This window comes from Nelumbo lutea, chromosome 1 (assembly GCF_056320005.1).
Source record: "Nelumbo lutea isolate HS-2025 chromosome 1, American lotus-T2T, whole genome shotgun sequence".
Lineage (NCBI taxonomy): Eukaryota > Viridiplantae > Streptophyta > Magnoliopsida > Proteales > Nelumbonaceae > Nelumbo > Nelumbo lutea.
Window position 1 is genome coordinate 52,100,329 of NC_142684.1, and position 25,011 is coordinate 52,125,339.

Genomic DNA, 25,011 nt, shown 5'->3' on the forward strand with positions numbered 1-25,011 from the left:
TTTTATCAGTCAATTAAAAGGGGCGAATTCTAAGATGGATCAGTAGATAGGATTGGGCCTAGACCCTATCCACTTAGAGAGTCCAAGATCTAAATAAGATTTAGATCTGGAAGCCTCCTAATTAGATTAGGAGGTGGTTGATCTGATCTGCAGATGAGATAAGGATTACCCCTTATCACTTAAAGGGACTTCTAATCCAAATATGGTTTGGATCAGTAACTCCTAATGGGTTTAGGAGTTGATCCCTTTAAGTCTATAAAAGGAGGAGGGGGTGGCAGCCTTTAGACATGCAACCAACACATTCTTGTCTTCAGAGCTGAAATCACAAGAAGACAGAATTCTGCACCCTGCGAATACTCTCTTGCCGCCTCCTTCCTATAGCCGCCACCTCCAGCAGTTCGATCTCCTACTCTCTATAGGAGTAATCAAGATTTGATCTTGATATCAATCTTTTTGGGAAAAGATTGATTGGAGTTGTATTCACAAGCCAACCTGTTGATTTTTGCGAAGGGTCAAGTTCTTTTGGAAGAACACTGTTGATTCTGCTCCATCCTGCTCTACGCCATCTTCAGTGGGAGCAGATTTTGGATCCTTCCTTGGGCGTGAACACCTCCATTAGGAGATACTGTTTCTCTGTATCATGTACATCCTCCTTATTACTTTTTTTGGTTCAGATCTGGTTTGGTTAATGGTTCAAGATTGATCATTGAAAAATATGTTTTTCTAAAATAGGGAATTCGATTCCCTACAAAGATGGGAGAAATTTTTGAAATTCACCCCCCTTATTCCACATTCTTTGGGCATCCATGTGATGGATAACCTATCCCTTCAGCTGGTGTGTAGATCAATGCTTGGGTCCTACGCCATAGAAAGAAGTCCAACTGGGCAGCAGATTGGAAACTAGTTAAGCACTGAACACTTAATGGGCCAAAAGCCCATTTCGAGCTGGGCTGATATGATCACCCATTTATGGGGTGTATCTAGGATTAAAGTTAGAAAAGGATTGCGCCTTTAACCTTATCCACTCCGGTAGACCAAATTCAAATCAGATTTGAATCTGGTAACCTCTTTATAAGATCAGGAGTAAGATAACTTAATCTGCAGACATGATTAAGATCATCACCTATCCAAATACTGATTTGGATTTGGATAACTCCTAATTAGGAGGTTTCTTAATCAAGAAAAAAAGAGAAGAAACCCTAAGAGAGAAATATCAGATTTTGAACCAAAGGGTTGTAAGCAAGAAAGCATCCTACGAACTGAGATTAGATCTCATACACACTCCAGAGAGAAGAGAAGCAATTCATCCATCTTCATCCCAGGAGTTCTCCTCTAGCCGCCACCATTCCTTCCGGCAAGGTTCGATCTTTGCAGAAGAAAGAAATCAAGAAATCAATTCTTGACATCAGTCTTGTAGAAAAGATTGAAAAAGATTTGGTGCTCAGAGTTTTCAGAGGATTCTTGAGAAGGATCCAGTGTGTAGGATGCACTCTGTTGGTTCTGTTCCACATACAGCTGTGTCATCTTCAGCAGGAACGGATCTTGGTGTCCTCTTTGGGCGTGAACACCAACTTTGGGAGATACTACTCTAAATCAGGTATAATTCCTCCCTTCCTTTTTGGTTCAGATCTGGTTCGATTATGGTTCAAGTAGGATCATTGAATATTGTATTCTAAATTTAGGGAATACGATTCCCAATTGAGAGAAGGTAGGAAAATTTTTGAAATTTGCCCACCCATTCCGCAATCCTTTTGGTTGTTCAGCATGTATTTTGCTAATTCTTGCCTCATTTTTTCTTATGAATATTTAAAAGTACCAACCCCCATCCAATTTGTGTTTGTGTTGTTTCTCTTCCTCTTCTTCTTCTTCTTCTTCTTCTTCTTCTTCTTCTTCTTCATGGGTGAGCAAATGTCTGCCCAAATGGCCAGTACCACCCTTGCTACAATAGCTAAAGTCTTTCCTACATTTTTGGCAAACATCTCTTTTTCCCTTCCCTTGAACCTCCTCCTCTACTTTAAATATTTTCCAAACTGAGCTAATCAACTTAGTGGCCTTCTTTTGTTTCCTCTAGTATTAGTACTAGGGGTGGAAGTTCCACCAATATTAATAGCATCCATATCGGTGCTAATACTACCATGCTACGACTGAATGCCGTTGACATTGTACATGTTGGGAAATTGGTTTCGAGAGGAACTGACCATTTTTTTAATTATAAAAAATAAAAATTAATTTAATTGCAGTTACAAAATGCCAGTTTAGCATCCCAACATGATTTCAACAGTTGAAGCCTTTCAATTCCAAGAGTCCAAGCTTCCCAAATAACTAACTTAAGATACTTGGGTTGTTGTGCAAGCCTTCTTTTTGTTGAAACTTCAATAAAGTTGAGAATTGGAGAATCAGAGAATGTAGAGGAGATTGAGAGATTGAGACTTGAGAAAGTATGAGAACTAGGGAAGAGATTAATAGAATTGTTGATTGGTGTGATGAGAATGGTGGAAGATATGGCTATTTATAGGAATTGAAAATAATTCAATTGCCCAAAATACCTTAAAAACTAGCTATTTTTTGTTGTTGGGAGGGGTACTTTGGTCATTGTAAAGTTATTTATCACTTTACCCAAAATGCCCCCCAAATTAGCTATTATATAGTTGTTGGGGGGCATTTATGTCATTCTTTCTCCCCCCAAAACCAAAATACATAAATACCCCCCCTATATAGCTGTTGGGGGGTATTTCTATAAACCCCCACCCAAAAAAAAAAAAGTTGAAACTAGTTGTTGGGCTAGTTCATTGGATGGGCTGAGCGTGGCCCGCTATAGGCTCGTGGGCCGTGTTGTGTCAGCCCGTGATAGTCTCTTCCATGGGCTGGGCCGCAAGCGGCACAGTCGTGTCGTGCCATGCCAGCCCGTGGACCCGGAACCCTAAGCCTAGCATGGCGTGGACCATCGTGTCAGGCATGGCATGGCTCGCGTGCTATCGTGCTGAGCCGAGGGTGGCACAACCCAATTTACACCTCTACTAGAAAGCAACCAACATGGGTCAAGTTGGTCGGTTGGTCGGTTTCATCAGTTTGATGAACAACCCTAGTTGAAATTAATTATTGTTATTTTTGTATTGTAAAACAATTATTAAAAGTGGTATATAAAATATAAGAAAAAATCTATGATGTAGGAAAGATATGGTATCAGAAGAGTTTTGATCAACCAAAATCCACCCATTAATTTTGATAAATAACACTTGATTGGCTACCACATTTATGATACTAGTTGATTGGTAAAAAAAAATTTCAGATATCATATTTTTCCCATATTGTAGTCAAACCCAAAATATAAATAACTATCATTTATTTAAAAGTTAAAAGTATAAAGCAGTTATACTCTTATGTATTTCTATTTTTTAATTAACTAAATAATATTTAATTATTTAGATAATAATTAATAATATTATTAATTATTTAATATTATTCCAAATAATATTATTTGCAAATAACATTGGGTTCTCTTATATTATTTAAATAACTAAATAATATTGCAAATAACTAATTTCACTTATATCAATTAATAATTCTAGAAAATAACTTTCAAAAAAATTAATATTTATTAATAATAATTTTAAAGTATTGATCTATATTTATTATACATGTATATATACTAAAATTGATATTTATTGTTTTTTGTGATAAATGTATTTTCAATAATTGTGTATTTTTTATATAAATTTTCAATAATTATTGGAGATTAAACTATTGTTATTTATTAGAGATTATAATGTTAATTTAGCTAAAATAAGGAATGTTCATGGTTGGTTCAGTTCGGTGGTAAGCTATTTAACCAACCCAATCAACTTGGTCAGGTTGGGGAGTTGGTCACTCAAAATTAACTGACCATTAGTGAAAACCAATCAACTCGGATTGTATCGGTTTGGGTCAATTTTTGGTTTGGTCGATTAGTTCAAAAGATTTAAACTTAAAAAACTAAATTAAAAAATAATTTAAATTTAAAAATTATAGTGGCATTATTAAAAATGGGAATTTAAAAATTAAGTTTATGATATAAAATATTTTAGACTAAGAAATATGGGAATTTTTCCACTTTCCCGTATTAAAAAATTATATTTCAAATATAAAATATTAATGTATATCTTTATTTAGGTCGTTTGATTTTGGTCAGTCTACAAATGGCCAAAACGAAATTGATCCAATCTGGTGAGGTTAAGAAATTCTTGAAGCAAAGCTGACAAGAAATACTAGAAAACCGACTAGGTCGGTCGGTTTTATCAGTTTGATGAACAACCCTAGCTGAAATTAATTATTGTTATTTTTGTATTGTAAAATATTATTAAAAGTAGTATATAAAATATAAATAATGATTAATTATAAATTTAAAAATATAACAATATAAAATAAATCTATTAAAATTATTTCCAAATCTAACCTAGTTGGGTTTGAAAATTGCTAAACCAAAGCAGATTGGAAATATTAGAAAATAGACCAACTTAGGTCAAGTTGGGTCGATCGGGTTGATCAATTTCATTGATTTGATTAACAACCCTAGCTAAAATTAATTATTGTTAATTTTATATTATCAAAAACATTAAAAGTAGTATATAAAATATAAATAATTATTAATTATTTAAAAAAGTAAAATATAAAACAATTGAATATTCTTATGTGTTTCTGTTATTTAGCTTTCGCTTAACAAAACCCATGGATTGAATCCCCACTAAGGCAAGAAAAAGATGAATATGACAATTGATTATTATGTCCAAAGTCCACCAACTAGTCTGCAACACAATTTGGGCGGTGTTCGGAACCGCTTAAATCTCGTGTCTCGTCCACAGGATTTGGCCATGTTTGATTGGGTGTGGATGGAACCGATCCTGTCCACACCCCAATATAGCGTGGACAAGTCCCATACACACCCCAATTTCTCATCCACGGTAAAATCTCGTGGTTGGGGACCATCCACACTTGATTTTTGATCCCCTACTTCACACTTTCCTTGAAAGGCTACCCCATTGTCTGTTTCACATTTTAATATTTTTGTCAATAAAATATTAATTATTTTACTTATTTTTTTTTATTTTAATGTGTTTACCAATAAAATTATATTTTAAATATTTACAATATATTTTTTAAAATCTTAAATATTTTACTATTGTTTTTATAAAAAAATAGTATTTATTCGTTAATATTAATTCATTGATGCATTTTTCAATATATTTATCATATAAAATCCAAAAATTAGATATTTATGATTAACTATGTAGGTTAAGGTTTTCAAACCGCCGTTGACCTGGATGGTCATACCGTTCAGCTCGGGAACCGTCTAGGCAAGCAGTTCCATTTTACCCCAAACCCGGTTTTGGCTAAAAAACCATTGAAAAAGTCAACAACCCATTGACCCGAGCGGTCAAACCATCAACCTATTCAATGGTTTTTTACCATTTTTTATTTTTAATAATTCTTTTATTTTTTTATTTATTTGCCAAAATGGGCCATCTGTTCAAATTGGACGGTTGCATCGTTGACTTAGAAACCGATGGCAAGAATGATTATGTTTCCGGGTCATTTTTTAAAATGCTGGTGTAGATCATTCATAAAATGTACATGAGATACATGGAATCAAAAAAGTGTGGCACACTATACAGCGCCATAGTGGGTGTGGATTGGTCTAGTCCATACAATTTATCCACAGTTCAGAACAGTTTTGTACTGTGGTGTGGTGTGGATTGATCCTTACCACAGGGTGTGGTGTGGATTAGTCCACACCCACCAATTTCTCATCCACACTACAGAATACCCCATGGCTTCCTGAAGTGCATACGAGTATGTGATTGTTAAGTGGTATTTCATGCAGACCTCATGGCACTGCTCTAAGTCTCTAATGTATATTTTGAACATTCCAAGGAGGATTTGTAAGAGTCCCTCAATCACAACTCTTGAATCTTCTTTGTTGATGATCCTACGTACTCCTGTGGAACTTAGGTTGCTATAATATGGGCTTCATGGGCTGCCAATATGGAACAAATACCTAAAATCCTGCAAGAGGAACTGAATTTACCCGATCGTATCCTTAGCTACTGCACCGATTGCACAAAGCCCAATTGATTTTATTGAAGCATCAAAGTTTATTTTGATATCTTCTTCCAGGGCTTGCCAACTAACGAGTGAGTGTTCTTCGAGCTTGGTGTGTTGGTTTTCCCTTATACCATTGACATAGATGTAGTATAGGTTCTTATTTTTAAAAATCTTTGAGTTTCTATTTTTCCAAATATGCCATAAGATTGCACCGATTTGCTCTAATTAATAGAATTCACTTTTATTTTCTTTGGCTCAGTTTGGAAGGAGTACAAATTCAAATATATAGAGTAAAAAACCTTATATTTTGTATTATTTTATATGTATTTGTACTACACATATTTGCATTTATACTCTTTCCAAACTGAGCTTTTCGAAATTAATCATTATCATATTTTTCAACCAATCATTGTTTCGTTCCCTTGTGGTATAATTGCTCTCAGTCCTCCCTCACACTAAACAGGCCTAGAGGCCACACAGTGGAGGAAAAGATGGCCAATATCCTCTTGTCTCCCATAGAACGGGCACTCTGAATATTGACTCATTCCCAAGGTTCAAAGTATCGAAATGCAAGGTGTATCAGAAAAATAATTTAAAGAGATGTATTGGGATACACTTTGGATATGTATGAATACAGACGAAAAATCAAGATACACATAAATATGGTAGAAAATTCAAATAAATCCTAAAAAATATATTACTAACTATATTTACAAATTTTATATGATTGTAAATAAGTCATTTAAATGTAAAAAACCATAATTTAATGGTTTATATAAAGTGTGACATATCGGGACACAATTAATAACTGTTGAAAAATGATGGAATAACTAAAATGTAAAATAAAAAAAAATTATAATGTGAATGTCAATTTTCAAAAACCAATATAATTAATCTTAATATTTATTAGTATATAAATTTTAATAATTAATTCTACCATTTCTTAATAAACACTCACCACTCATTAAGAAAAGTGAAAATTTACTTAAAATAAAAATAATGCATACAATCATGTTAGACAGTGTATGCCCTTAGATCCAATCAGAATGATGTACCTTATGACACTTATTGTAAATGAATAAAGTACATATTTGATTCATGTTATTATGGTATGTTTCTGTGTAATACCCTTAAACTGGACACATATAAGACTCGTGTTAGTTTAAAATTTCATAGCCATTCGGTAAGTCTGGGGAGATTTATCTTGCTAAGGCTGACACTAATGTACCGTCAAGTTGGTTGGGGTAGCCTGTCTCACCTACCAGGGTGAGACCCGAGGTACATGCAGTGTAGGTTTACTTGAAACCCTGAATCGGACTAGAATTCCAATATTGCCCTGGACCTTGGTGATTAATGGGCAAAGCTGGAATGTTACACCTGACCCCTAGACTCGATTATGATACTACACTAGATGTCGGATTGGGCTGTCTTTGATCAATCTTGAACCATAAACTGAACGAGATCTGAACAAAAGCAGTAGGAGAGGATTATACCTGATACGGAGAAATAATATCTCCCAACGAAGGTGTTCACGCCCAAGGAAGGATCCAAAGACTGCTCCCACTGAAGATGGCACAGTGTAGGATGGAGTAGAATCATAAGTGTTCTCTCCAAGAACCTAATCCTTCACAAGAAGTAGTAGGATGGCATGTGAGCACAGCTTCCTATCAGTCCCTTCACAAAGAACTGAAGTCAAGATCGAATCTTGATTTCTCCCACTGAAAAGGAGGTCGAACTATCAGGTGAGGCGGCGGCAGGAAGGAGGCAGCAAGAGAGAATTTTCGCAGGTATGCTGAATTCTCTCTTTTGTGATTTCAGCTCTAAAGACTTGCAATGATCTAATGTTCTTGTGATGTCTAAAGGCTGCCGCCCCTTCTTTCTTTTGTAACCTTAAAGGATAAGCTCCTAATCCCATTAGGAGTTGCTGATCCAAATCATATTTGGATCAGACATCCCTTTATGTGATAAGGATAAACCCTTATCTTATCTGCAGATTAGATCAGCCTTCTCCTAATCTCATTAGGAGGTTTCCATTCAGATCTGGATTCTCTAAGTGGATAGGGTTAAGACCCTATCCTATCTGTTAATCCATCCCAGAATTCACCCCATATTTAACTAATTAAATTAGTCCAGTTCGAAATGGGCTTTAGGCCCATTAAGGTTATGTGCTAAGTTAGCCTTCCTAACTACTGCCTAGTTGGGCTTCCTTGTATGGTGTGGGACCCAACATTGATCTACACATCAGGCACATGGGTTCAGCCCAGCCTTTGTTATAAGGCCTGGCCGAATACACTGTTATGGACAATGCACCCTCTAAAACCCATCACATGCGCTCTATGGGCCCAACACTTACCCTAAGTGGTCCCTGGGCTAAGCCACCTTGTAACACCCAGGGACTGTGGGCGGAGGTAAGATTAGCCCATCAGGTATTACCCTCTATGGTCTTACACTCAACCTCTTTGCCCATAATGATCAAACACTGTCTAATAAGAGAGGACCTCTCCCTCGGATGTAAGGAACAGTGTTGCACTCTCTGCTTATATGGATCCAGGGAATTAAAACCTTTTGCAAACATTTTGGAAACCATAACATATATATACTTTTATATCTCATATAAAATATATTTTGCAAAACAAATCTCAACGATTGAAATTGGCTGCCAGCAGTCTTGGTTTCCATCAGTGAGAGTGCATCTCTGATCATTACCTTTGTCCGATAAAGGGGCTGATCCTGTCACTATGATCACCCACTCAGATGAATTCTCAGACTGCCCCAACATACCTAGGTTTTGACCCTCCGCTGAGGATCTCATTGATTGGTACATCAAAGATAGCCTAATCCGACACTTAGTGTAGTATCATAATCGAGTCTAGGGGTCGGGTGTAACTTTCCAGTTTTGCCCATTAATCTCCAAGGTCCAGGGCAATACTGGAAATCTGGTCCAGTTCAAAGATTCAATTAATCCTACACTACATGTGCCTTAGGTCTCACCCTGGCAGATGAGACAGGCCACCCCAACCGACTTGGTGGCACATCAGTGTCAGCCTTATAAAGATAGGTCTCCCCAGACCGATCCACTGGCTGTGAACATTCTAAACTAACACGAGTCTCATTATGTGTCTAGTTTAAGGGGATTACACAAAAACATACCGAAGGGACATGAATCAAATATGTACTTTATTCATTTACAATAAACTCATAATGTACATCATTCTGGTTGAAGCTAAGGGCATACAAAAGCTGTCTAACAATGTCTTCTCTCTGATGGAAACCAAAGCTGCCAATAGCCAATTTCAATCGTTGAAATTTTTTTTTGCAAAATATATTTATATAAAGATATACATATATATTATGGTTTCAAAATGTTTGCAAAAGGTTTTAATTCCCGGGATCCTATAAGTAGTGAGTGCAACACTGTTCCTAGCAGCCGAGGGAGAGGTCCTCTCTTGTCGGGTAGTGTTTTATCATTATGGACTGAGAGGTTAAGTGTAAGACCATTAAGGGTAATACCTGATGGGCTAATCTTGCATCTGCCCACAGTCCCTAGGTTTTTATAAGGTGGCTTGGATCAATGACCACTTAGTGTAAGTGTTGGGCCCATTAAGAGCCCATGGTGATGGGCTCAGGGGTTCACTGCCCATAACAGTGAATTCGGTCAGGCCTTGTAACAGAGGTTAGGCTGAACCCATGTGGCTGATGTGTAGATCAATGTTTGGGTCCTACACCATATAAGGAAAATGAGTGCATGTGATAGGGAGATTTTTTGTTCCCTCCTGAAATATGAATGCATTTGATAGGGAGATTCATATGATGAACTCTCTAAAGGTCTTCCGTCATTAGCATGAAGATGGGTCCTTTAGTTATGAGGAGACGCACCATAAAATTGGGCTATCCAAGTGTGGTTAGATCTGTTGGAATGTTTCATAAGATGATAGGGGCATCATAGACCGATGTGGGAGGGGCCTATCCTAAAATGGAAGATTCTCTCATGGTACCTTGGCGTTCATGAAAATGATGGGTGAGCACTCATTGGACAGAAAGGTTTAACCTAAAATGGCAATGAACCTTGTTTGACAGAGGCCAAAGGGAAAGCTCATACGATGAGTGGATATGATCCTTCATAGAAATGTGGTGGGGTTATGCAACTGAGACAGTTGGCTCCATGCACCCTATGTGATTTCCCACATTTCAAGAGACAATTCTCAGTCTTCATCACTGAGATAGGAGGAAAATCTCATAGATGAACAAATAGAAATGAAGCATAGATTAAAAGTCATATCTATGTAGATAACTGGCGTGTTGTCGTAGGCACCCAAAAATAAAACCTATACTCGTGAGAATAAAATGTAGTAATGCGAGTAAGGATCGTTCCCACAGAGTATCTAACCTGAATTATGTGCTACGTGAATCAAAGATGGAGGGGGGTGTGTGTAATGAAAATCAGATTTGAAAGAAAGAAAATTAGAGTTAAAGAGAACAAAATTTATATGGGAAACAAGGTAATTTAGAGTGTTGTAATTAACCAAAAGAACGAATCTTGGTCTAGGATAACATCCACCACCAGAATTTCACTACTGCTCATCGATGCAAGAATAAATCAATTCGGACTTTGAATATTCATCATAGGAATTATTTTCCTACATCTTCCTAATATCAGTTAAACGGAGAACAAGCAATCCTCTTAACCCTTACTACTAAACAACCCCTAAACAAGCGTTAAAGATTTAATCCAGCAATAGCACTAAGCATTAGAGATTGATGAAGGTAAACAATACAAGCACAAGCAGTTGCATTTAATTCAGTCAAGTGTCCTTCCTAGGATCTAACAATTTTTGACGCAGTAAATCATTAAACCCTAGTTGCTTCGCAGATTAGAGGGATCAAACAATTATGGATTTGATATCTAATCTAGCAATATATTGTAACGAATAATAAACTAGTAGGCCTTCCTAGCAATATAATGAAACAATCATAGATATAAACATAGAAGAACATTCGATATCCAAAGCATGAATTAAACAATAAAAACCAAATTAGATCTCACAGTTTAGTGGATTCTGAGGCTTCTGCTTCCTTCAACCAAGTATGAGAGTTTAGCCATGCATGGTCATGGTGAAAACTCCAAAAAAATCAGAGAATGAAGAAGAGGGGCGGAGAGAAGAGGAGAAGAGAAGAGAGGTTCAGTTGCTCCCAATCTGCTTACCTTGTCTTTAGGTTTTTCTCATCTTATCTACTTCCCCCAAGAGAAGCCTACAAAATCTCCTAAACATCCTCTAGATCAATCTACATGTCTGACTTATCTAGAGAAGACTCAAAAATAAGATAAAATAAAGTTCTTGTGTGAGTGGGAGAGTGGTGAAATCGCGGATGAAAGCTTCAAGGCTAAGGAATGTCTTCAACACGTCACCAATGCAGTTGCATAGAATTCGGGCCCGATTTTGACCTCGACACAGTCCGAATATATCAAAACTCAAAACAGGAAAGTTGTAGAACTTTTCCTTATATTTCCAACACATCTTGAATCATCTCAATCGGAGTCAGGATGAGATAGTTATGCTCAATATACACACGGTGCTGAAACTATGTAAAATGACCCGATTAGCCTTATTTCTCACCTAACGCCTCCTTTCGTGCCTTAAACCAAAATATAAGAATTATGAGTGCATTTGGGCATAAAATAAGCATAAAAGGCTAATTATTAAGGGAGAAAAATATAATATTTTTTGTTCTCATCAATAACATGAATCAAATTAGGTTATGCACTAATGTTTGCTTTTTACCAGAAATGGCAAACAGACAATTTACAAAGCTGTTGGACGAGAAATTATTTGGAAAGTTTAAAGAGTATTTTATTACATTCACCGATGATTATTCTCGGTATAGTTATGTGTACCTAATGAAACATAAGTCTGAATCATTTGAAAAGTTCAAAGAGTTCAAACAAGAGGTCGAGAAACAATTAGGGAGAGAAATTAAGACCATTCGATCGGATCAAGGTGGCAAGTATCTCTCTGACGAATTCAGGGACTACTTGAAGGTCAACGGGATAGTATCACAATTAGCTCATCATGCTACACCACAACTAAATTGTGTTTCGGAGAGGAGGAATAGGACCTTATTGGATATGGTCCGGTCACTTCTTGTGCACTCAGAGTTGCCCACATCCTTTTGGGGTTTCGCATTGGAGACTGCGATATACGTGCTGAACCGGGTTCTAACCAAATCGGTTCTAAATACTCCATATGAACTTTGGACCGGAAAGAAACCATGTGTCAAACACTTGAAGATTTGGGGTTGTCCAACACACGTTAAAAGAACAAGTGCGGACAAATTAGAATCCAAGACCAGTCGTTGCCTATTCGTAGGCTACCCCAAGGGATCTTTGGGTTACCTATTCTATGACCCGGGAGAGCAGAAGGTGTTCTGTAGCCGAAATGCCCATTTCTTGGAGGAAGATTACATCCTGAACAATCATCGTCAAGAAGTTGTTCTTGATGAGGAAAGCTTAGTATTAGTGGGAGATGTCTCACAAGTTCCAGGTAGTGACCAACTTAGAAGATCTACCTGGGTTTCCAGGCCTCTGGTTCGTCTCGGCTATGACCAGGGTAGTTACCTGGTGGAAGCTACGACCAGTGAGGAGGATCCCGTGACTTATACGGAAGCTATGTTGGACATAGATTCCTTGAAGTGGGTAGATGCCATGAAAGCTGAGATGGACTCAATGGAGACCAACGGAGTCTGGACTCTAGTAGATCTGCCCCCTGGGGTAAAAGCCATTGGTTGCAGATGGATTTATAAGAGAAAGAAGGGCCCCGATGGTAAGGTTGAGACCTACAAAGTTCATCTTGTGGCGAAAGGGTATACTCAGAAAGAGGGCATTGATTATGAGAAAACATTTTCGTCGGTGGCCATGCTTAAATCCATTAGGATCCTACTAGCTGTAGTAGCATACCATGACTATGAGATTTGGCAAATGGATGTCAAAACTGCATTCCTGGATGGAGATCTTACTAAAGATATCTATATGCAGTAACCGCAAGGTTTCATAGCTGCGGGTCAGGACCACATGGTATGTAAATTAAATAGATCCATAGATGGACTTAAGCAAGCTTCTAGGAGTTGGAACATCCAGTTTGACTCTACTATCAAAAAGTTTGACTTTGAGCAGAATCCGAATGAACCTTGTGTTTACAGGAAATCCAATGGAGATAAGGTTACGTTCCTGGTTCTGTATGTAGATAGCATTCTGCTCATTGGGAATGATGTAGAAATGTTATTGACTACGGTGGAAGTGTGGATTTCACAGCAATTCTCCATGAAAGGTCTTAGAAAAGTCTCCCATATACTGGGTCTTCAACTCTATAGAGATAGATCGAAGAGGATAATAGGAAGTCTACATCTAGGTATGTTTTCACGATGGGATCGTGTGTTGTTTACTGAAAGTCAGCAAATTGGGGTCTTAAGTAGTAAGAATAACAGTCCACAACCCAAGTTGAACACATTGCTGTAAGTGAGGTTGCCTAATGAATGAAGGTGTTCATTCTGGAATTTGGAATTCTGGACATCACCCATTCCACTGTTGTATGACAACACTGGATCTATGGGAGATTGATGTTAAAAGGTAGCATCAGTGGAGAATGTGGCAGACCCATTGACTAAGCCACTAATACAGAAAGTGTTTATGAAACACATGGAAAGTATGGGACTCCGGCTTGTACCAGATTGGACCTAAGTGCAAGTGGGAGCTGTTAGACAGTGTATGCCCTTAGCTCCAATCAGAATGATGTACCTTATGACACTTATTGTAAATGAATAAAGTACATATTTGGTTCATGTTATTATGGTATGTTTCTGTGTAATACCCTTAAACTAGACACATATGAGACTCGTGTTAGTTTAAAATGTTCACAGCCATTGGGTAAGTCTAGGGAGATTTATCCTGCTAAGGTTGACATTGATGTGCCGCCAAGTTGGTTGGGGTAGCCTATCTCACCTGCTAGGGTGAGACCCGAGGTGCATGCAATGTAGGTTTACTTGAAACCCTGAACCAGACCAGAATCGCAGTATTGCCCTGGACCTTGGTGATTAGTGGGCAAAACTGGAATGTTACACCTGACCCCTAGACTCAATTATGATATTGCACTATGTGTCAGATTGGGTTGTGTTTGATATGCCAATCAGTGAGATCTTTAGAGGGGGTCAAAACCTGGGTATGTTGGGATAGTCCGAGAATTCATCTGAGTGGGTGATCATAGTGACAGGATCAGCCTCTTTGTCGGACAAAGGTAATGATCGGGGATGAACTCTCTCTGATGGAAACCAAAGTTGAAGGCAGCCGATTTCAATCGTTGAATTTTTTTTTTGCAAAATATATTTATACAAAGATATACATATATATTACGGTTTCAAAATGTTTGCAAAAGGTTTTAATTCTCGGGATTCATGTGAGTAGAGAGTGCAACACTGTTCCTTGCAACCGAGAGAGAGAGGTCCTCTCTTGCCGGGCCGTTTTTGATCATTATGGGCTGAGAGGTTAAGTGTAAGACCATTGACGGTAATACCTGATGGGCTAATCTTGCATCTGCCCACAGGCCCTGGGTTTTTATAAGGTGGCTTGGCCCAATGACCACTTAGTGTAAGTGTTGGACCCATTAAGAGCCCATGGTGATGGGCTCAGGAATTCACTACCCATAACAGTGAATTCGGCCAGGCTTTGTAACAGAGGTTAGGCTAAACCCATGTGGCTGATGTGTAGATCAATGTTTGGGTCCCACACCATACAAGAAAACCCAATTAGGAAACAGTTTGGAAGGTTAGTGAGCACATGGACTTAATGGGCCTAAAGCCCAATTCAAACAAGTATAATTTGATTAGTTAAAGAAAGGGGTGGATCTGGGATTTGGATCAGCAGATAGGATAGGGAGTTATCCCTATCCACTCAGAGAGTCCAGATCCAAATATAGATTTGGATTTGGAAACTCCTAATAAGATTAGGACGACTGATCTGATATGTAGATAAGATAAGGGCTTATCCTTATCTCTTAAAGAGAAGTCATGATCCAAATACAGTTTTGGATTAGGAAACTCCTAATGAGATTAGGAGCTCTCTTTAAGGTTATAAAAGGAGGAGGGCGAACCTCCATTCATCTCATCACAATAGATCTCAAATCACAGAAAGAGAGAAGACAGCTACAGTAAGACTGCGCCATGTTCTGCTCTTGCGCCCTCCTCCTACTACCGCCATTGCCAGTTCGATCTCCACTGTAGGAGTGACCAAGAAGTGTTCTTGATATCAGTCTTTGCAGAAAGACTGATACGAAGTTGTGCTCACATTCCCTCCATCGAATTCTTGCTGAAGGATTCGGTTCTTGTGAAGAATCTGCTGATTTTGCTCCACCCTACGCTGTGTCATCTTCAATGGGAGTAGTCTTTGAAGTTTTCCTTGGGTGTGAACACCTTCATTGGGAGTTACTGCTACTCCGTATCAGGTACATCCCTCTCCTACCTTTTGGTTTTAGATCTGGTTCGGTTTAGGTTCAAAATTGATCATTGAAAATGTAGATTTTCTAAAACAAGGAATGTGATTCCCGGATGGGAGAGAGAGAAATTTTTGAAATTTCGCCCAACCTAATTGTAGGGTTCGGCCATCCATATGATGGATCTCTCATCCTTTCAAATCATAGCAAACAAATATGTGTGGCTCATTGGTGAACTTGTATTTGTTAAAATCAAATGACTGAGGTTTAAGTCTTGGTATAACTAAAATTTTAAGTTTTTACACTAACAAAACGAAATTAATGAGAGGGGATCATTAATTAAAGGAATTAATGAAATAATTTGAATTAGGCGCTAAAATTCTTCTTTAAATTTAAATTTGCCTTGGAGTAATTGACTAATTAATGAAAGAGAAATTAGACTTAAATAAACGACAAGGGATTCGGTATACGTATTGGTCAATGCGGCGTTGTGATATTTTGAACCTTGCTCATTCCCCATCTACAGAGTCCCTCTTTAGTCAATAGTTTTTTAATTGAGTAGGATGTAGAGGAAAAAAACTAACTTTAGGAGATAATTTCATTTTTCAAATTTTAAAATTGGCATTATTCTCAATTAAACTTAATTGAGAATAAATCAGATGATAATCAAATAATTAAATTTTAAAATTGGGATTATTCTCAAATAAATCAGATGATAATCCAATCCTATTTGGTCGATTTCGGATCATCCCAATTTTAGTTTCCAAATTATTTGATATTTCTTCGGGATTATGGGTATGATAATCGCTTTAATACTATCCAAACATCAGAGGGTCCATGATTTTTTTCTCTATTCCAAGTTTTGATTTCACTCGAGGTGAATAGATCCTTTAGCCTGATTTCCTTCTCCTGTGTACGAGGTCAACTCTAAATGAAGCCAAACGCAATTCAGGCTACCACAACATTTTGTATTCACTCCTCCACTAGAGTCCACTGTACAACTCATACGTGGTGCTAAGCAAGGCCCGGGCCTGGGCCCGGCCCATGATGACATTCTTCCACGTTACAATGGAATGGGCTTTTTCTTTGATCACGTGGGCCACTGGTCCAGGACATGAGATGGTCTAAAACCAGCAACTAGAGTCTGGAGATAGAGGCATTGGTCGGTGGAAAGTGGAATCCAATGGCTACTATTTATGTTTTCTATTCATTATTTGTTGTAGTTATTATTATATATTACATTATATTTGAAGTTGTTGATCTATCCACTTGATTGGTGGACCCACCTGATTCTCTATTTTTACTATCTGATTAGTATTTTATATGAAATCATAAACGATTCCGACGTTTTTGAAACAAGATCTATGAACTGTACATGTACATCTGGGATCTAATCCAATATTAAAAGATTCCAATCCGAGGGGTTTTGAAGAAGTCTACAGTCTTCTCTGTAGGACCTGATATATTCAAGTATACCAGTACCACACTCTCACAGTCCAAACTCCGAGGTGTCAACTGTCAAGAAGTCAGAAGTCAAAACCAAAGACAAAACAACACCCAAAACGGCTATTTAAATGCCTAGAAAACGTGTTAAAAACTATTGGCGAATTATTTACTTTATTAACAAATTTTCGTATCTAAATTTATTAATTTCTTATCGTATTGCTCTGCCATTGCATCATTTGCATGCGTTCTGCGTGTCCTCGCCATTTCGCCAACAAAACAACCAAAACCTCTGTCTATTTTTCTGCTCAATCCCTCTCTCTTTTTTTCTCTCTCTCTGAAGCTCTATATTCTGTTGGGAAGAGAAGAAGAAGAGTCAAGAAGGTATGGGGAGGAGGAGGTGCTCTCCTGTAAGCGTGTTATTCAGATGGGTTCGAAGCCAGTCGATGAAGGTGAAGATTTTCCTGGCTGTGGTATCTATGATCTGTTCTTTGGTCGCTCTGAAACTTTTCGTTAAGAATCACAACCACTTCTTTGTCGCTTCTGAAGCGATTCATTGGGCGGGGATCATGGTCTTGATATACAAGCTCACTACACAGAAGAGCTGTTCTGGTATTTATGCTCTGTTTTCTCTCTCCACCCCCTTCTTACAGAATGTTTCAGTGTTTGGATGTTTTTCTTGTTTTGTTGAATTTCTGTTGGGTTCTGTCTTTTTCTCTTAATTAATAAATAGATAATATCAAAGAATGACCATGAAAAAAAGTCTGAGTGGTTTTGTGATAGATATTGGGATTGGTGGGTTTGGAGAAGGGGGGGATATGTAAATTGTTCTCTTTGGATTTGATTAATACAATTTCTGTTTTGTATCTGAGTTTCTTGTTAGAATCGACATGGTTACTAGAAAACAGTAGTCAATATAAGGTATTGAGGTATTGTACAGTATTTCTTTTCCTTTTTTGTTTTAATTAAAAAAACACAGAACTTAGCTTCATTCCCTTGATAGAATAATTTTTTTTCTTATTTCCTGTTTGAATGGGCCTTTGTTACCCATTTAAGGTAAAATTACTCAGCTCTGTTTTTTTTTTTTTTAATTACTCAGCTCAGTGCTTATTTTGCTTAAATCTTTGTATACCAATTGGACCCAAAGGATCCTGTTTTCCTATTTGAACTACCCCCTATCTGTCATAAACTACCTAACTGCTCAAGGCGGCGGCCGCAGGAAGGAGGCGGCAAGAGAGTATTTGCAAGGTGCAGATTCTCTCTTCTTGTGATTTCAGCTCTGAAGACAAGAATGTGTATTGCTTGCTTAAAGGCTGCCGCCCTCTCTTCCTTTTATAGACTTAAAGGGATCAGCTCCTAATCCTATTAGGAGTTGCTAATCCAAATCATATATGGATAAGAAGTCCTTTTAAGTGATAAGGGATAGCCCTTATCTTATCTGCAGATCAGATCAGCAATCTCCTAATTTAATTAGGAGGTTTCCAAATCTAAATCTTATTTAGATCTTGGACTCTCTAAGTGGATAGGGTCTGGGCCCAATCCTATTAGCTGATCCATCTCAGAATTCGCCCCTTTAAATGATTAATCAAATTAGCCCGGTTCGAATGGGCTTAAGGCCCATTTAAGGTCATGTATTCACTTAGCCTTCCAAACTGCTACCCAGTTGGGCTTCCCTGTATGGCGTGGGACCCAAACATTGATCTACACATCAGCTACATGGGTTCAGCCCGACCTTTGTTACAAGGCCTGGCCGAATACACTGTTATGGACAGTGCACTCCCTAAAAACCATCTCATGGTCTCTATGGGCCCAACACTTACCCTAAGTGGTCCCTGGGCCAAGCCACCTTGTAACACCCAGGGACTGTGGATAGATGCAAGATTAGCCCATCAGGTATTATCCTCAATGTTCTTACACTTAACCTCTCAGCCTATAATGATCATACACTGCCCGACAAGAGAGGACCTCTCCCTCGGCTGCAAGGAACAGTGTTGCACTCTCTGCTCATATGGATCCCGGGAATTAAAACATTTTGTAAATCATTTCGAAACCATAATATATATACTTTTATATCTCATATAAAATATATTTTGCAAAACAAATCTCAACAGTTGAAATTGGCTGCCGGCAATCTTGGTTTCCATCAGTGAGAATGCATCCCCGATCATTACCTTTGTCCGACAAAGGGGCTGATCCTATCACTATGATCACCCACTCAGATGAATTCTCAGACTGTCTCAACATACCCAGGTTTTGACCCCCGCTAAGGATCTCATTGAATGGTACATCAAAGACAGCTCAATCCGACACCTAGTGCAGTATCATAATCGAGTCTAGGGGTCGGGTGTAACTTTCCAGTTTTGCCCATCAATCTCCAAGGTCCAGGGCAATACTGGAAATCAGGTCCAGTTCAAAGATTCAATTAATCCTACACTGTATGTGCCTAGGGTCTCACCCTGGCAGCTGAGACAGGCCACCCCAACCGACTTGGTGGCACCACAGTGTCAGCCTTGTCAGGATAGGTCTCCCCAGACCGACCCACTGGCTGTGAACATTTTAAACTAACACGAGTCTCATTAAGTGTTCAGTTTAAGGGTATTACACAGAAACATACCAAGGGAACGTGAATCAAATATACACTTTTATTCATTTACAATAAATTCATAAAGTACATCATCTTGATTGAAGCTAAGGGCATACAAAACTGTCTAACACATAAATCCTATTTAAAACCTCTAGGGTCAGTAGGTATCAAAAAGATCTTCTTGGAACATCTATAAGGAACATAGTGATGTTTTTACTTCATCTTCTTTGAATGATCAGGGTTTGTAAATATACGTCATCTTCTACACGAACTTGTTTGTCTTTCTCACAGTGGAACTGTGGAATTTTAATACCATCCAATCCATATTCTATGGTATATTCTTGTCTTGTTGAATGGAATGGTACAATTTTACTACTGAATTGCAACAAAATTCTACCAGAATTTTCTTAACAAGTTAAAAGAAAACACTAAAATTATAATGGTTAGAAGCAAAAAAAGATTGATGGTATGGGAATCTTGAATTTCAATTTGGAATTCTTATTTTAAAACAGGCCTAAAATTTCATATCGTTGCAATTTAATGAAGAAAATGTTTTTTGAGTAAAATGTTTAAATTCATATCTTCCATGATTGTGTGGGATGATTTAGCTAATTTCAGTTAAATTCAGCTTGTTCTTATATTGTTAAGTGTATTTTCCTAGACATGAAGCTTATACCTATGTCAGGACTATGCTAATCCTAATGAACAGATTTGTTATCCTTCCGATCATTGAACACAATCTTATCATAACTTTTATTTCACTTGGTATTCCATTCGATAATTTATACCTGCACTTCTCTTTAGATAACACAACAGGACTCATGATTAGCTTGGACAATGACAGTGCATACTTAACCCAACTCCAGAGTTAGTTTTTTTTTTTTAATCTTGATATAAATCTATAAGATTAACCTATCACTGTTTAGGTCTAAAAGAATTATTTTGCTATGAATTTTTGTTGCATGCATTTCAATACCTTGTCTTACTCTTACAGAGGAAGAGTCATCTTTCTGTAGTGTGTAACTTTTTGAGGTTCTTATGATAAAACTTATCATCCTTTAGTTTTCTTATTATAGTTTCCAAACATGCTCATGTGTTTATATGCATGCTTTCTGTTTTTCATGCATGCTAGGCAAATAAATGGATATTTTTGTGCCTTTGTTATAGCGATCTCTAGAAATTGTCAATCTTGTTCTGAAGTTAAGAATAATCCTTTTATAGGTAACTTCTTTTTAAATAAAGTCTTAGGTTTTATTTATGATAGGAAGGCAAGCCAAGTAATGCCAATGTCTATTTTTTATATCAGAGTGCAGCATAACCTCAGATGACCTTCTCTTGGTGCAATGTTAAATTGTGTTCTTTACTGCATCATAAATTTGTCGTCCATATCACATTGTTTTAGTACCTACATTTTCATGTTACTAACCATCAATGCTTTGTTTAGGACTATCCTTGAAAACACAGGAGATAACTGCAATATTCCTAGCTGTAAGAGTGTATTGCAGTTTTGTCATGGAAGGTGATATTCATACTATGCTTGATGTTGCAAAATGTATCTCAACTATTTGGGTTATTTATATGATACGGTTCAAATTGAAGTCCACCTATGTCAAGGAATTTGACAACTTTCCAATATATTATTTGGTAATGACAAATTGTGTATCAACTCACTGGATTATTTGCAATTTGTGCTTTTAAATGGTATATAAATCATAGTTCAGGGTTGATTTTGACTAAATAGCTTTTCGTTGTATACTTTGCTTGATTTTACTGAAGAAAGTTTTCTCTCTCTTTAGGTCTAGGTGCTTGATCTCTTGGCAGCATTATTAGCCATGATGCCTAGATGTGTAAATTTTATATTTAGCACATTGTCTAGCCTTGTTCTTGCTGTAACTGAGTAACATAGATTATTAAAAGTATAATATAGGTTTTATCATTACTGTTAACAATCAAACTTTCTTCCAAGGGCTTCTCTGAATGAGCTCTAATATGGAGTACTCATATTCTAACACTGACAAATTCTGGTCAGGACAGGATAGTAGAAATCCTTATTTTTTACTTATACCACCCAGGAGTTTAGGAATTCTTATTGTTACCCTGCATTTTATTGGTTTACATGGTTAGGTCAGCAGTTTTTTCGAGGGATCTCATTCTGGCATACATTAAATTGTTCATCCTGACTGTTTTCAACCTGCGGTAGTACTGGCTGTTCTGACCAATCATCCCATCACCTAGCCACATATCTATTTCTCCTCTGAACCACTTATTTGCAAGACATTGTTGACTCAGTCAGTGACTCATATGGTTGAACCACTGAACAGTTTGACCTGGTCAGCGGGCCACGTGTTAGAAATTTATTTACATTTTTGTATTTTTAGGCATTTCTATCATTATTAACTATAATTGCCATTTATCACACTCATTTTTGTTTAATATGATGAATATATATTAGAGACGTGCTTAATTTTTCTGAAAAACTTCTATAATTTCTATATTCCGTATTTTTATATTTTATTTAAATTATGGCATCATGGGTTGACTCGTTTGACCTAGAGGGTTGAATTATTGAGCCATCACTTGGACAGAACCTGATTGGTTTTATAAAACATTGCATCCTGATCAGCCTGCACTTGTGCCATATAGATGCCACCAGCAAGGAGGGCCATGGTACTCAATGGTGTTGCTTCTTATGGAGTACAAATACAAATATGTAGTGCAAAACTTTGTATTTTCTATGTATTTGCACTGTACATATTTGTATTTGTACTCTTTCCAAACTGAGGCTTAGTTTGGGAAGAGTACAAATACAGATATTGTACAGTGAAAATACAATGTCTAGAAGTACCATATACAAGATTTTACATTAAACATATTTGTATTTGCACTATTCCCAAACTGAGCCCAAGTAAATTCATTTCTCTCCACCCAAAGACTTTATAAAGAAAAGCCTCTGTTGCATAAAGAGAAACTTGCAAAGGAATATAATAATTTTATTTTTCTTGCACATGCTAAATGATGATCTGTTCCTTGCAGGCGGTTCCTTCTGCTATCCTTGCACTAATTGTAAAACCTTATACAAAACATTTGATTATCAACAGAGTGCTTTGGGCATTTTGTGTTTACATGGAATCTGTGTCAGTTCTGCCTCAACTTCGTCTTATGCAGAATGCAAAGGTTTGAATGCCAATGGATTGTTTAAGCTTCTAATTCAATTATTAACTGTTCCAAAATGAGTAATATTATTTCATGGTTAAATGTGTTAGATGGTTGAACCGTTTACTGCCCGTTACGTATTCACATTGGGAGTTGCAAGATTTTTGGGCTGCGCTCATTGGATCCTTCGGGTAAGATATAGTAAGGATGTATGATGTTAGGACATGAGCTTACTGTGAATTATGTGTCATGCAGATGCCCACGATAACTACACTATACAGTTTTTAGAAATATCCTGTGTTTGAATGAAAGTGCAGTTAGCAGTCTTCTTATTATCTGCATCTTGTTGCCATTCTGAGGTTGAGATAGACCACTTTTGAGTCAAATTTTGGAGATCTCCGAATATATAAGTCAGTCTAGTAAGATGATCCTTATATTAAGTTTGATGGACATTGTTCTGGACTTCTCAGTCTTCACCACATTCCTTTCCTAAAATCCTGATAATTCAAAATGTTCTGAAGCCGTCTTGTTTCACTTACTTTTGGCCTAGTAAACTATGAGGTGGGGCCATAAGAGCACCCCTTAGTTTCATTCATTTACCTGTCATGGACGTGGAACAAGGAGTAAAGCTACTTCTGTTCTTCCATCTTGACATGGCTTTGTCTTGCATAATAGTGTCACAAAATGACATTGATATACAACAATGAAGAAAAGATACAAGGAACTTTTGACATATTCAGCCCCAAAAATTTACTTATGAAGAAATAACATTAAGAAAACAGCAGTGGAAAAAAGAGAAAATTTCACTTCATTGTGATGCTACTTGCTGTCAAATATAATTATTGTCATGCCTTTTAGGTACCTAAGGTGTTCTATTTTAGGAAGTTTTTTACAACAGCCAAACTATGACTATTATAATTTGATAGTCACAAGTCATGAAAATGCTTCTCATTGCCCTTCAGTACCTGTAGGCTTCCCAACATCATTGTGCTCATCTACAGGGCCTCTTACTACTAATCTTGTGTAAGTACCATTGTTAATAATTAATATAGTTGGTCTTATTCAATTCCATGTATGCATGCAGGTTATTGAAACTCGTGGATCATATCTATTCTTCCTCGGAACTGGGTACCTGTGGTTACCAATTGTTTTCCTTTCAGAAATTATTCAGACCTTCATTTTGGCTGACTTCTGTTACTACTATGTCAAGAGGTGAATTCCCAACTTTCAATTTATGCCACTGGTGCTATTCATATCCTCTCATTGCAACAATTGAGTTGTAACTGTACGTTGCTTGTGGATTTTTGATTTACAGTGTCATGGAAGGCCAGCTCATCATAAGGTTTCCCTTACCTGTCTAAAGATCATCCCCATAAACCATTGGTAGCAATTAATGTTCATTGATATTCGCTGGCAGAACCTAATTTAAAAACCCAGTGCCATCAAGAGTTTCATTTTTTCCTTCAGTTTGGTTTTCTTGCCACTCTTAGTTGAAAATGATGGATAACAATTTTCTGGAATTTTATTGGAACTGAGAAGCTTTGAGAAGTATAGTTTGTGATGGCCAAGAATTCTGGTACTAGGTCACTAGGAACAATTAAGGATCCATCAGAAGTGCAGGGAGCTAACCTATTAGAAGACCATCCAATGAGTTTCAAAGTTGATCCACTGATGCAGGAATTGGATAAACTGGATGCTGCCAGTCGGTCGGACTATACACCCCAGTTTCAGCTTTCACTGCAGAAGGGAGAATGAGGAAATTAAGACATGGTGCTGCTAAAACATCCTCTACTGTTTTAGTGGCCAAGTAAAAACCAACCCAAATGGAAACATAAGAAAAATATAAAAACACAATATATATATATATATAAGAAAGGTGCCGACTGGTTTATTGATTGTTAAGGTGTCTAGCTGGTTTGTAGCGAAAACTTGGGATCAAATCCCGTGTGGCAAGCTTTGGACAGAGCAGACGAGAAGCCTCCAAATAGCACTTAGTCAACTTCTAATTTACTCTAAAAAGTAAGTCTGAGCTTGGTCGCTTAATGGCATAACTCAACTAAGAAGGATCAAATTCCATCTCTATACTGGTTTGGGTGGGGCACAAGGCAGCAAAAGAAGCGGCCCAGCTAGCATCTTCAAGCAACGAAGGAAGAAAAGAATGACATAACTCTACTATAAGAAGGATGTGGCATCGCCTGGCACACACAAAGATAAGGCTCGTGCCACAAGGTGCTATAACTCCCATTTATTGCATGGATAGGAAGGCGCTTCTTCTAT

At 37.4% G+C, this 25,011-nt stretch overlaps 1 protein-coding gene across 1 annotated transcript; it reads left to right on the forward strand.

Annotated features, from left to right (window-relative positions):
- Positions 1-17,214: 17,214 nt before the first annotated feature.
- Positions 17,215-24,282, forward strand: LOC148874631 (uncharacterized). Its single transcript, XM_088942236.1, has 6 exons — positions 17,215-17,609; positions 21,026-21,225; positions 22,615-22,755; positions 22,845-22,925; positions 23,819-23,946; positions 24,050-24,282. The coding sequence occupies exons 1-6, from the start codon at positions 17,384-17,386 to the stop codon at positions 24,093-24,095; spliced, it is 822 nt and encodes a 273-aa protein (XP_088798362.1). The 5' UTR covers positions 17,215-17,383; the 3' UTR covers positions 24,096-24,282.
- Positions 24,283-25,011: the final 729 nt, after the last annotated feature.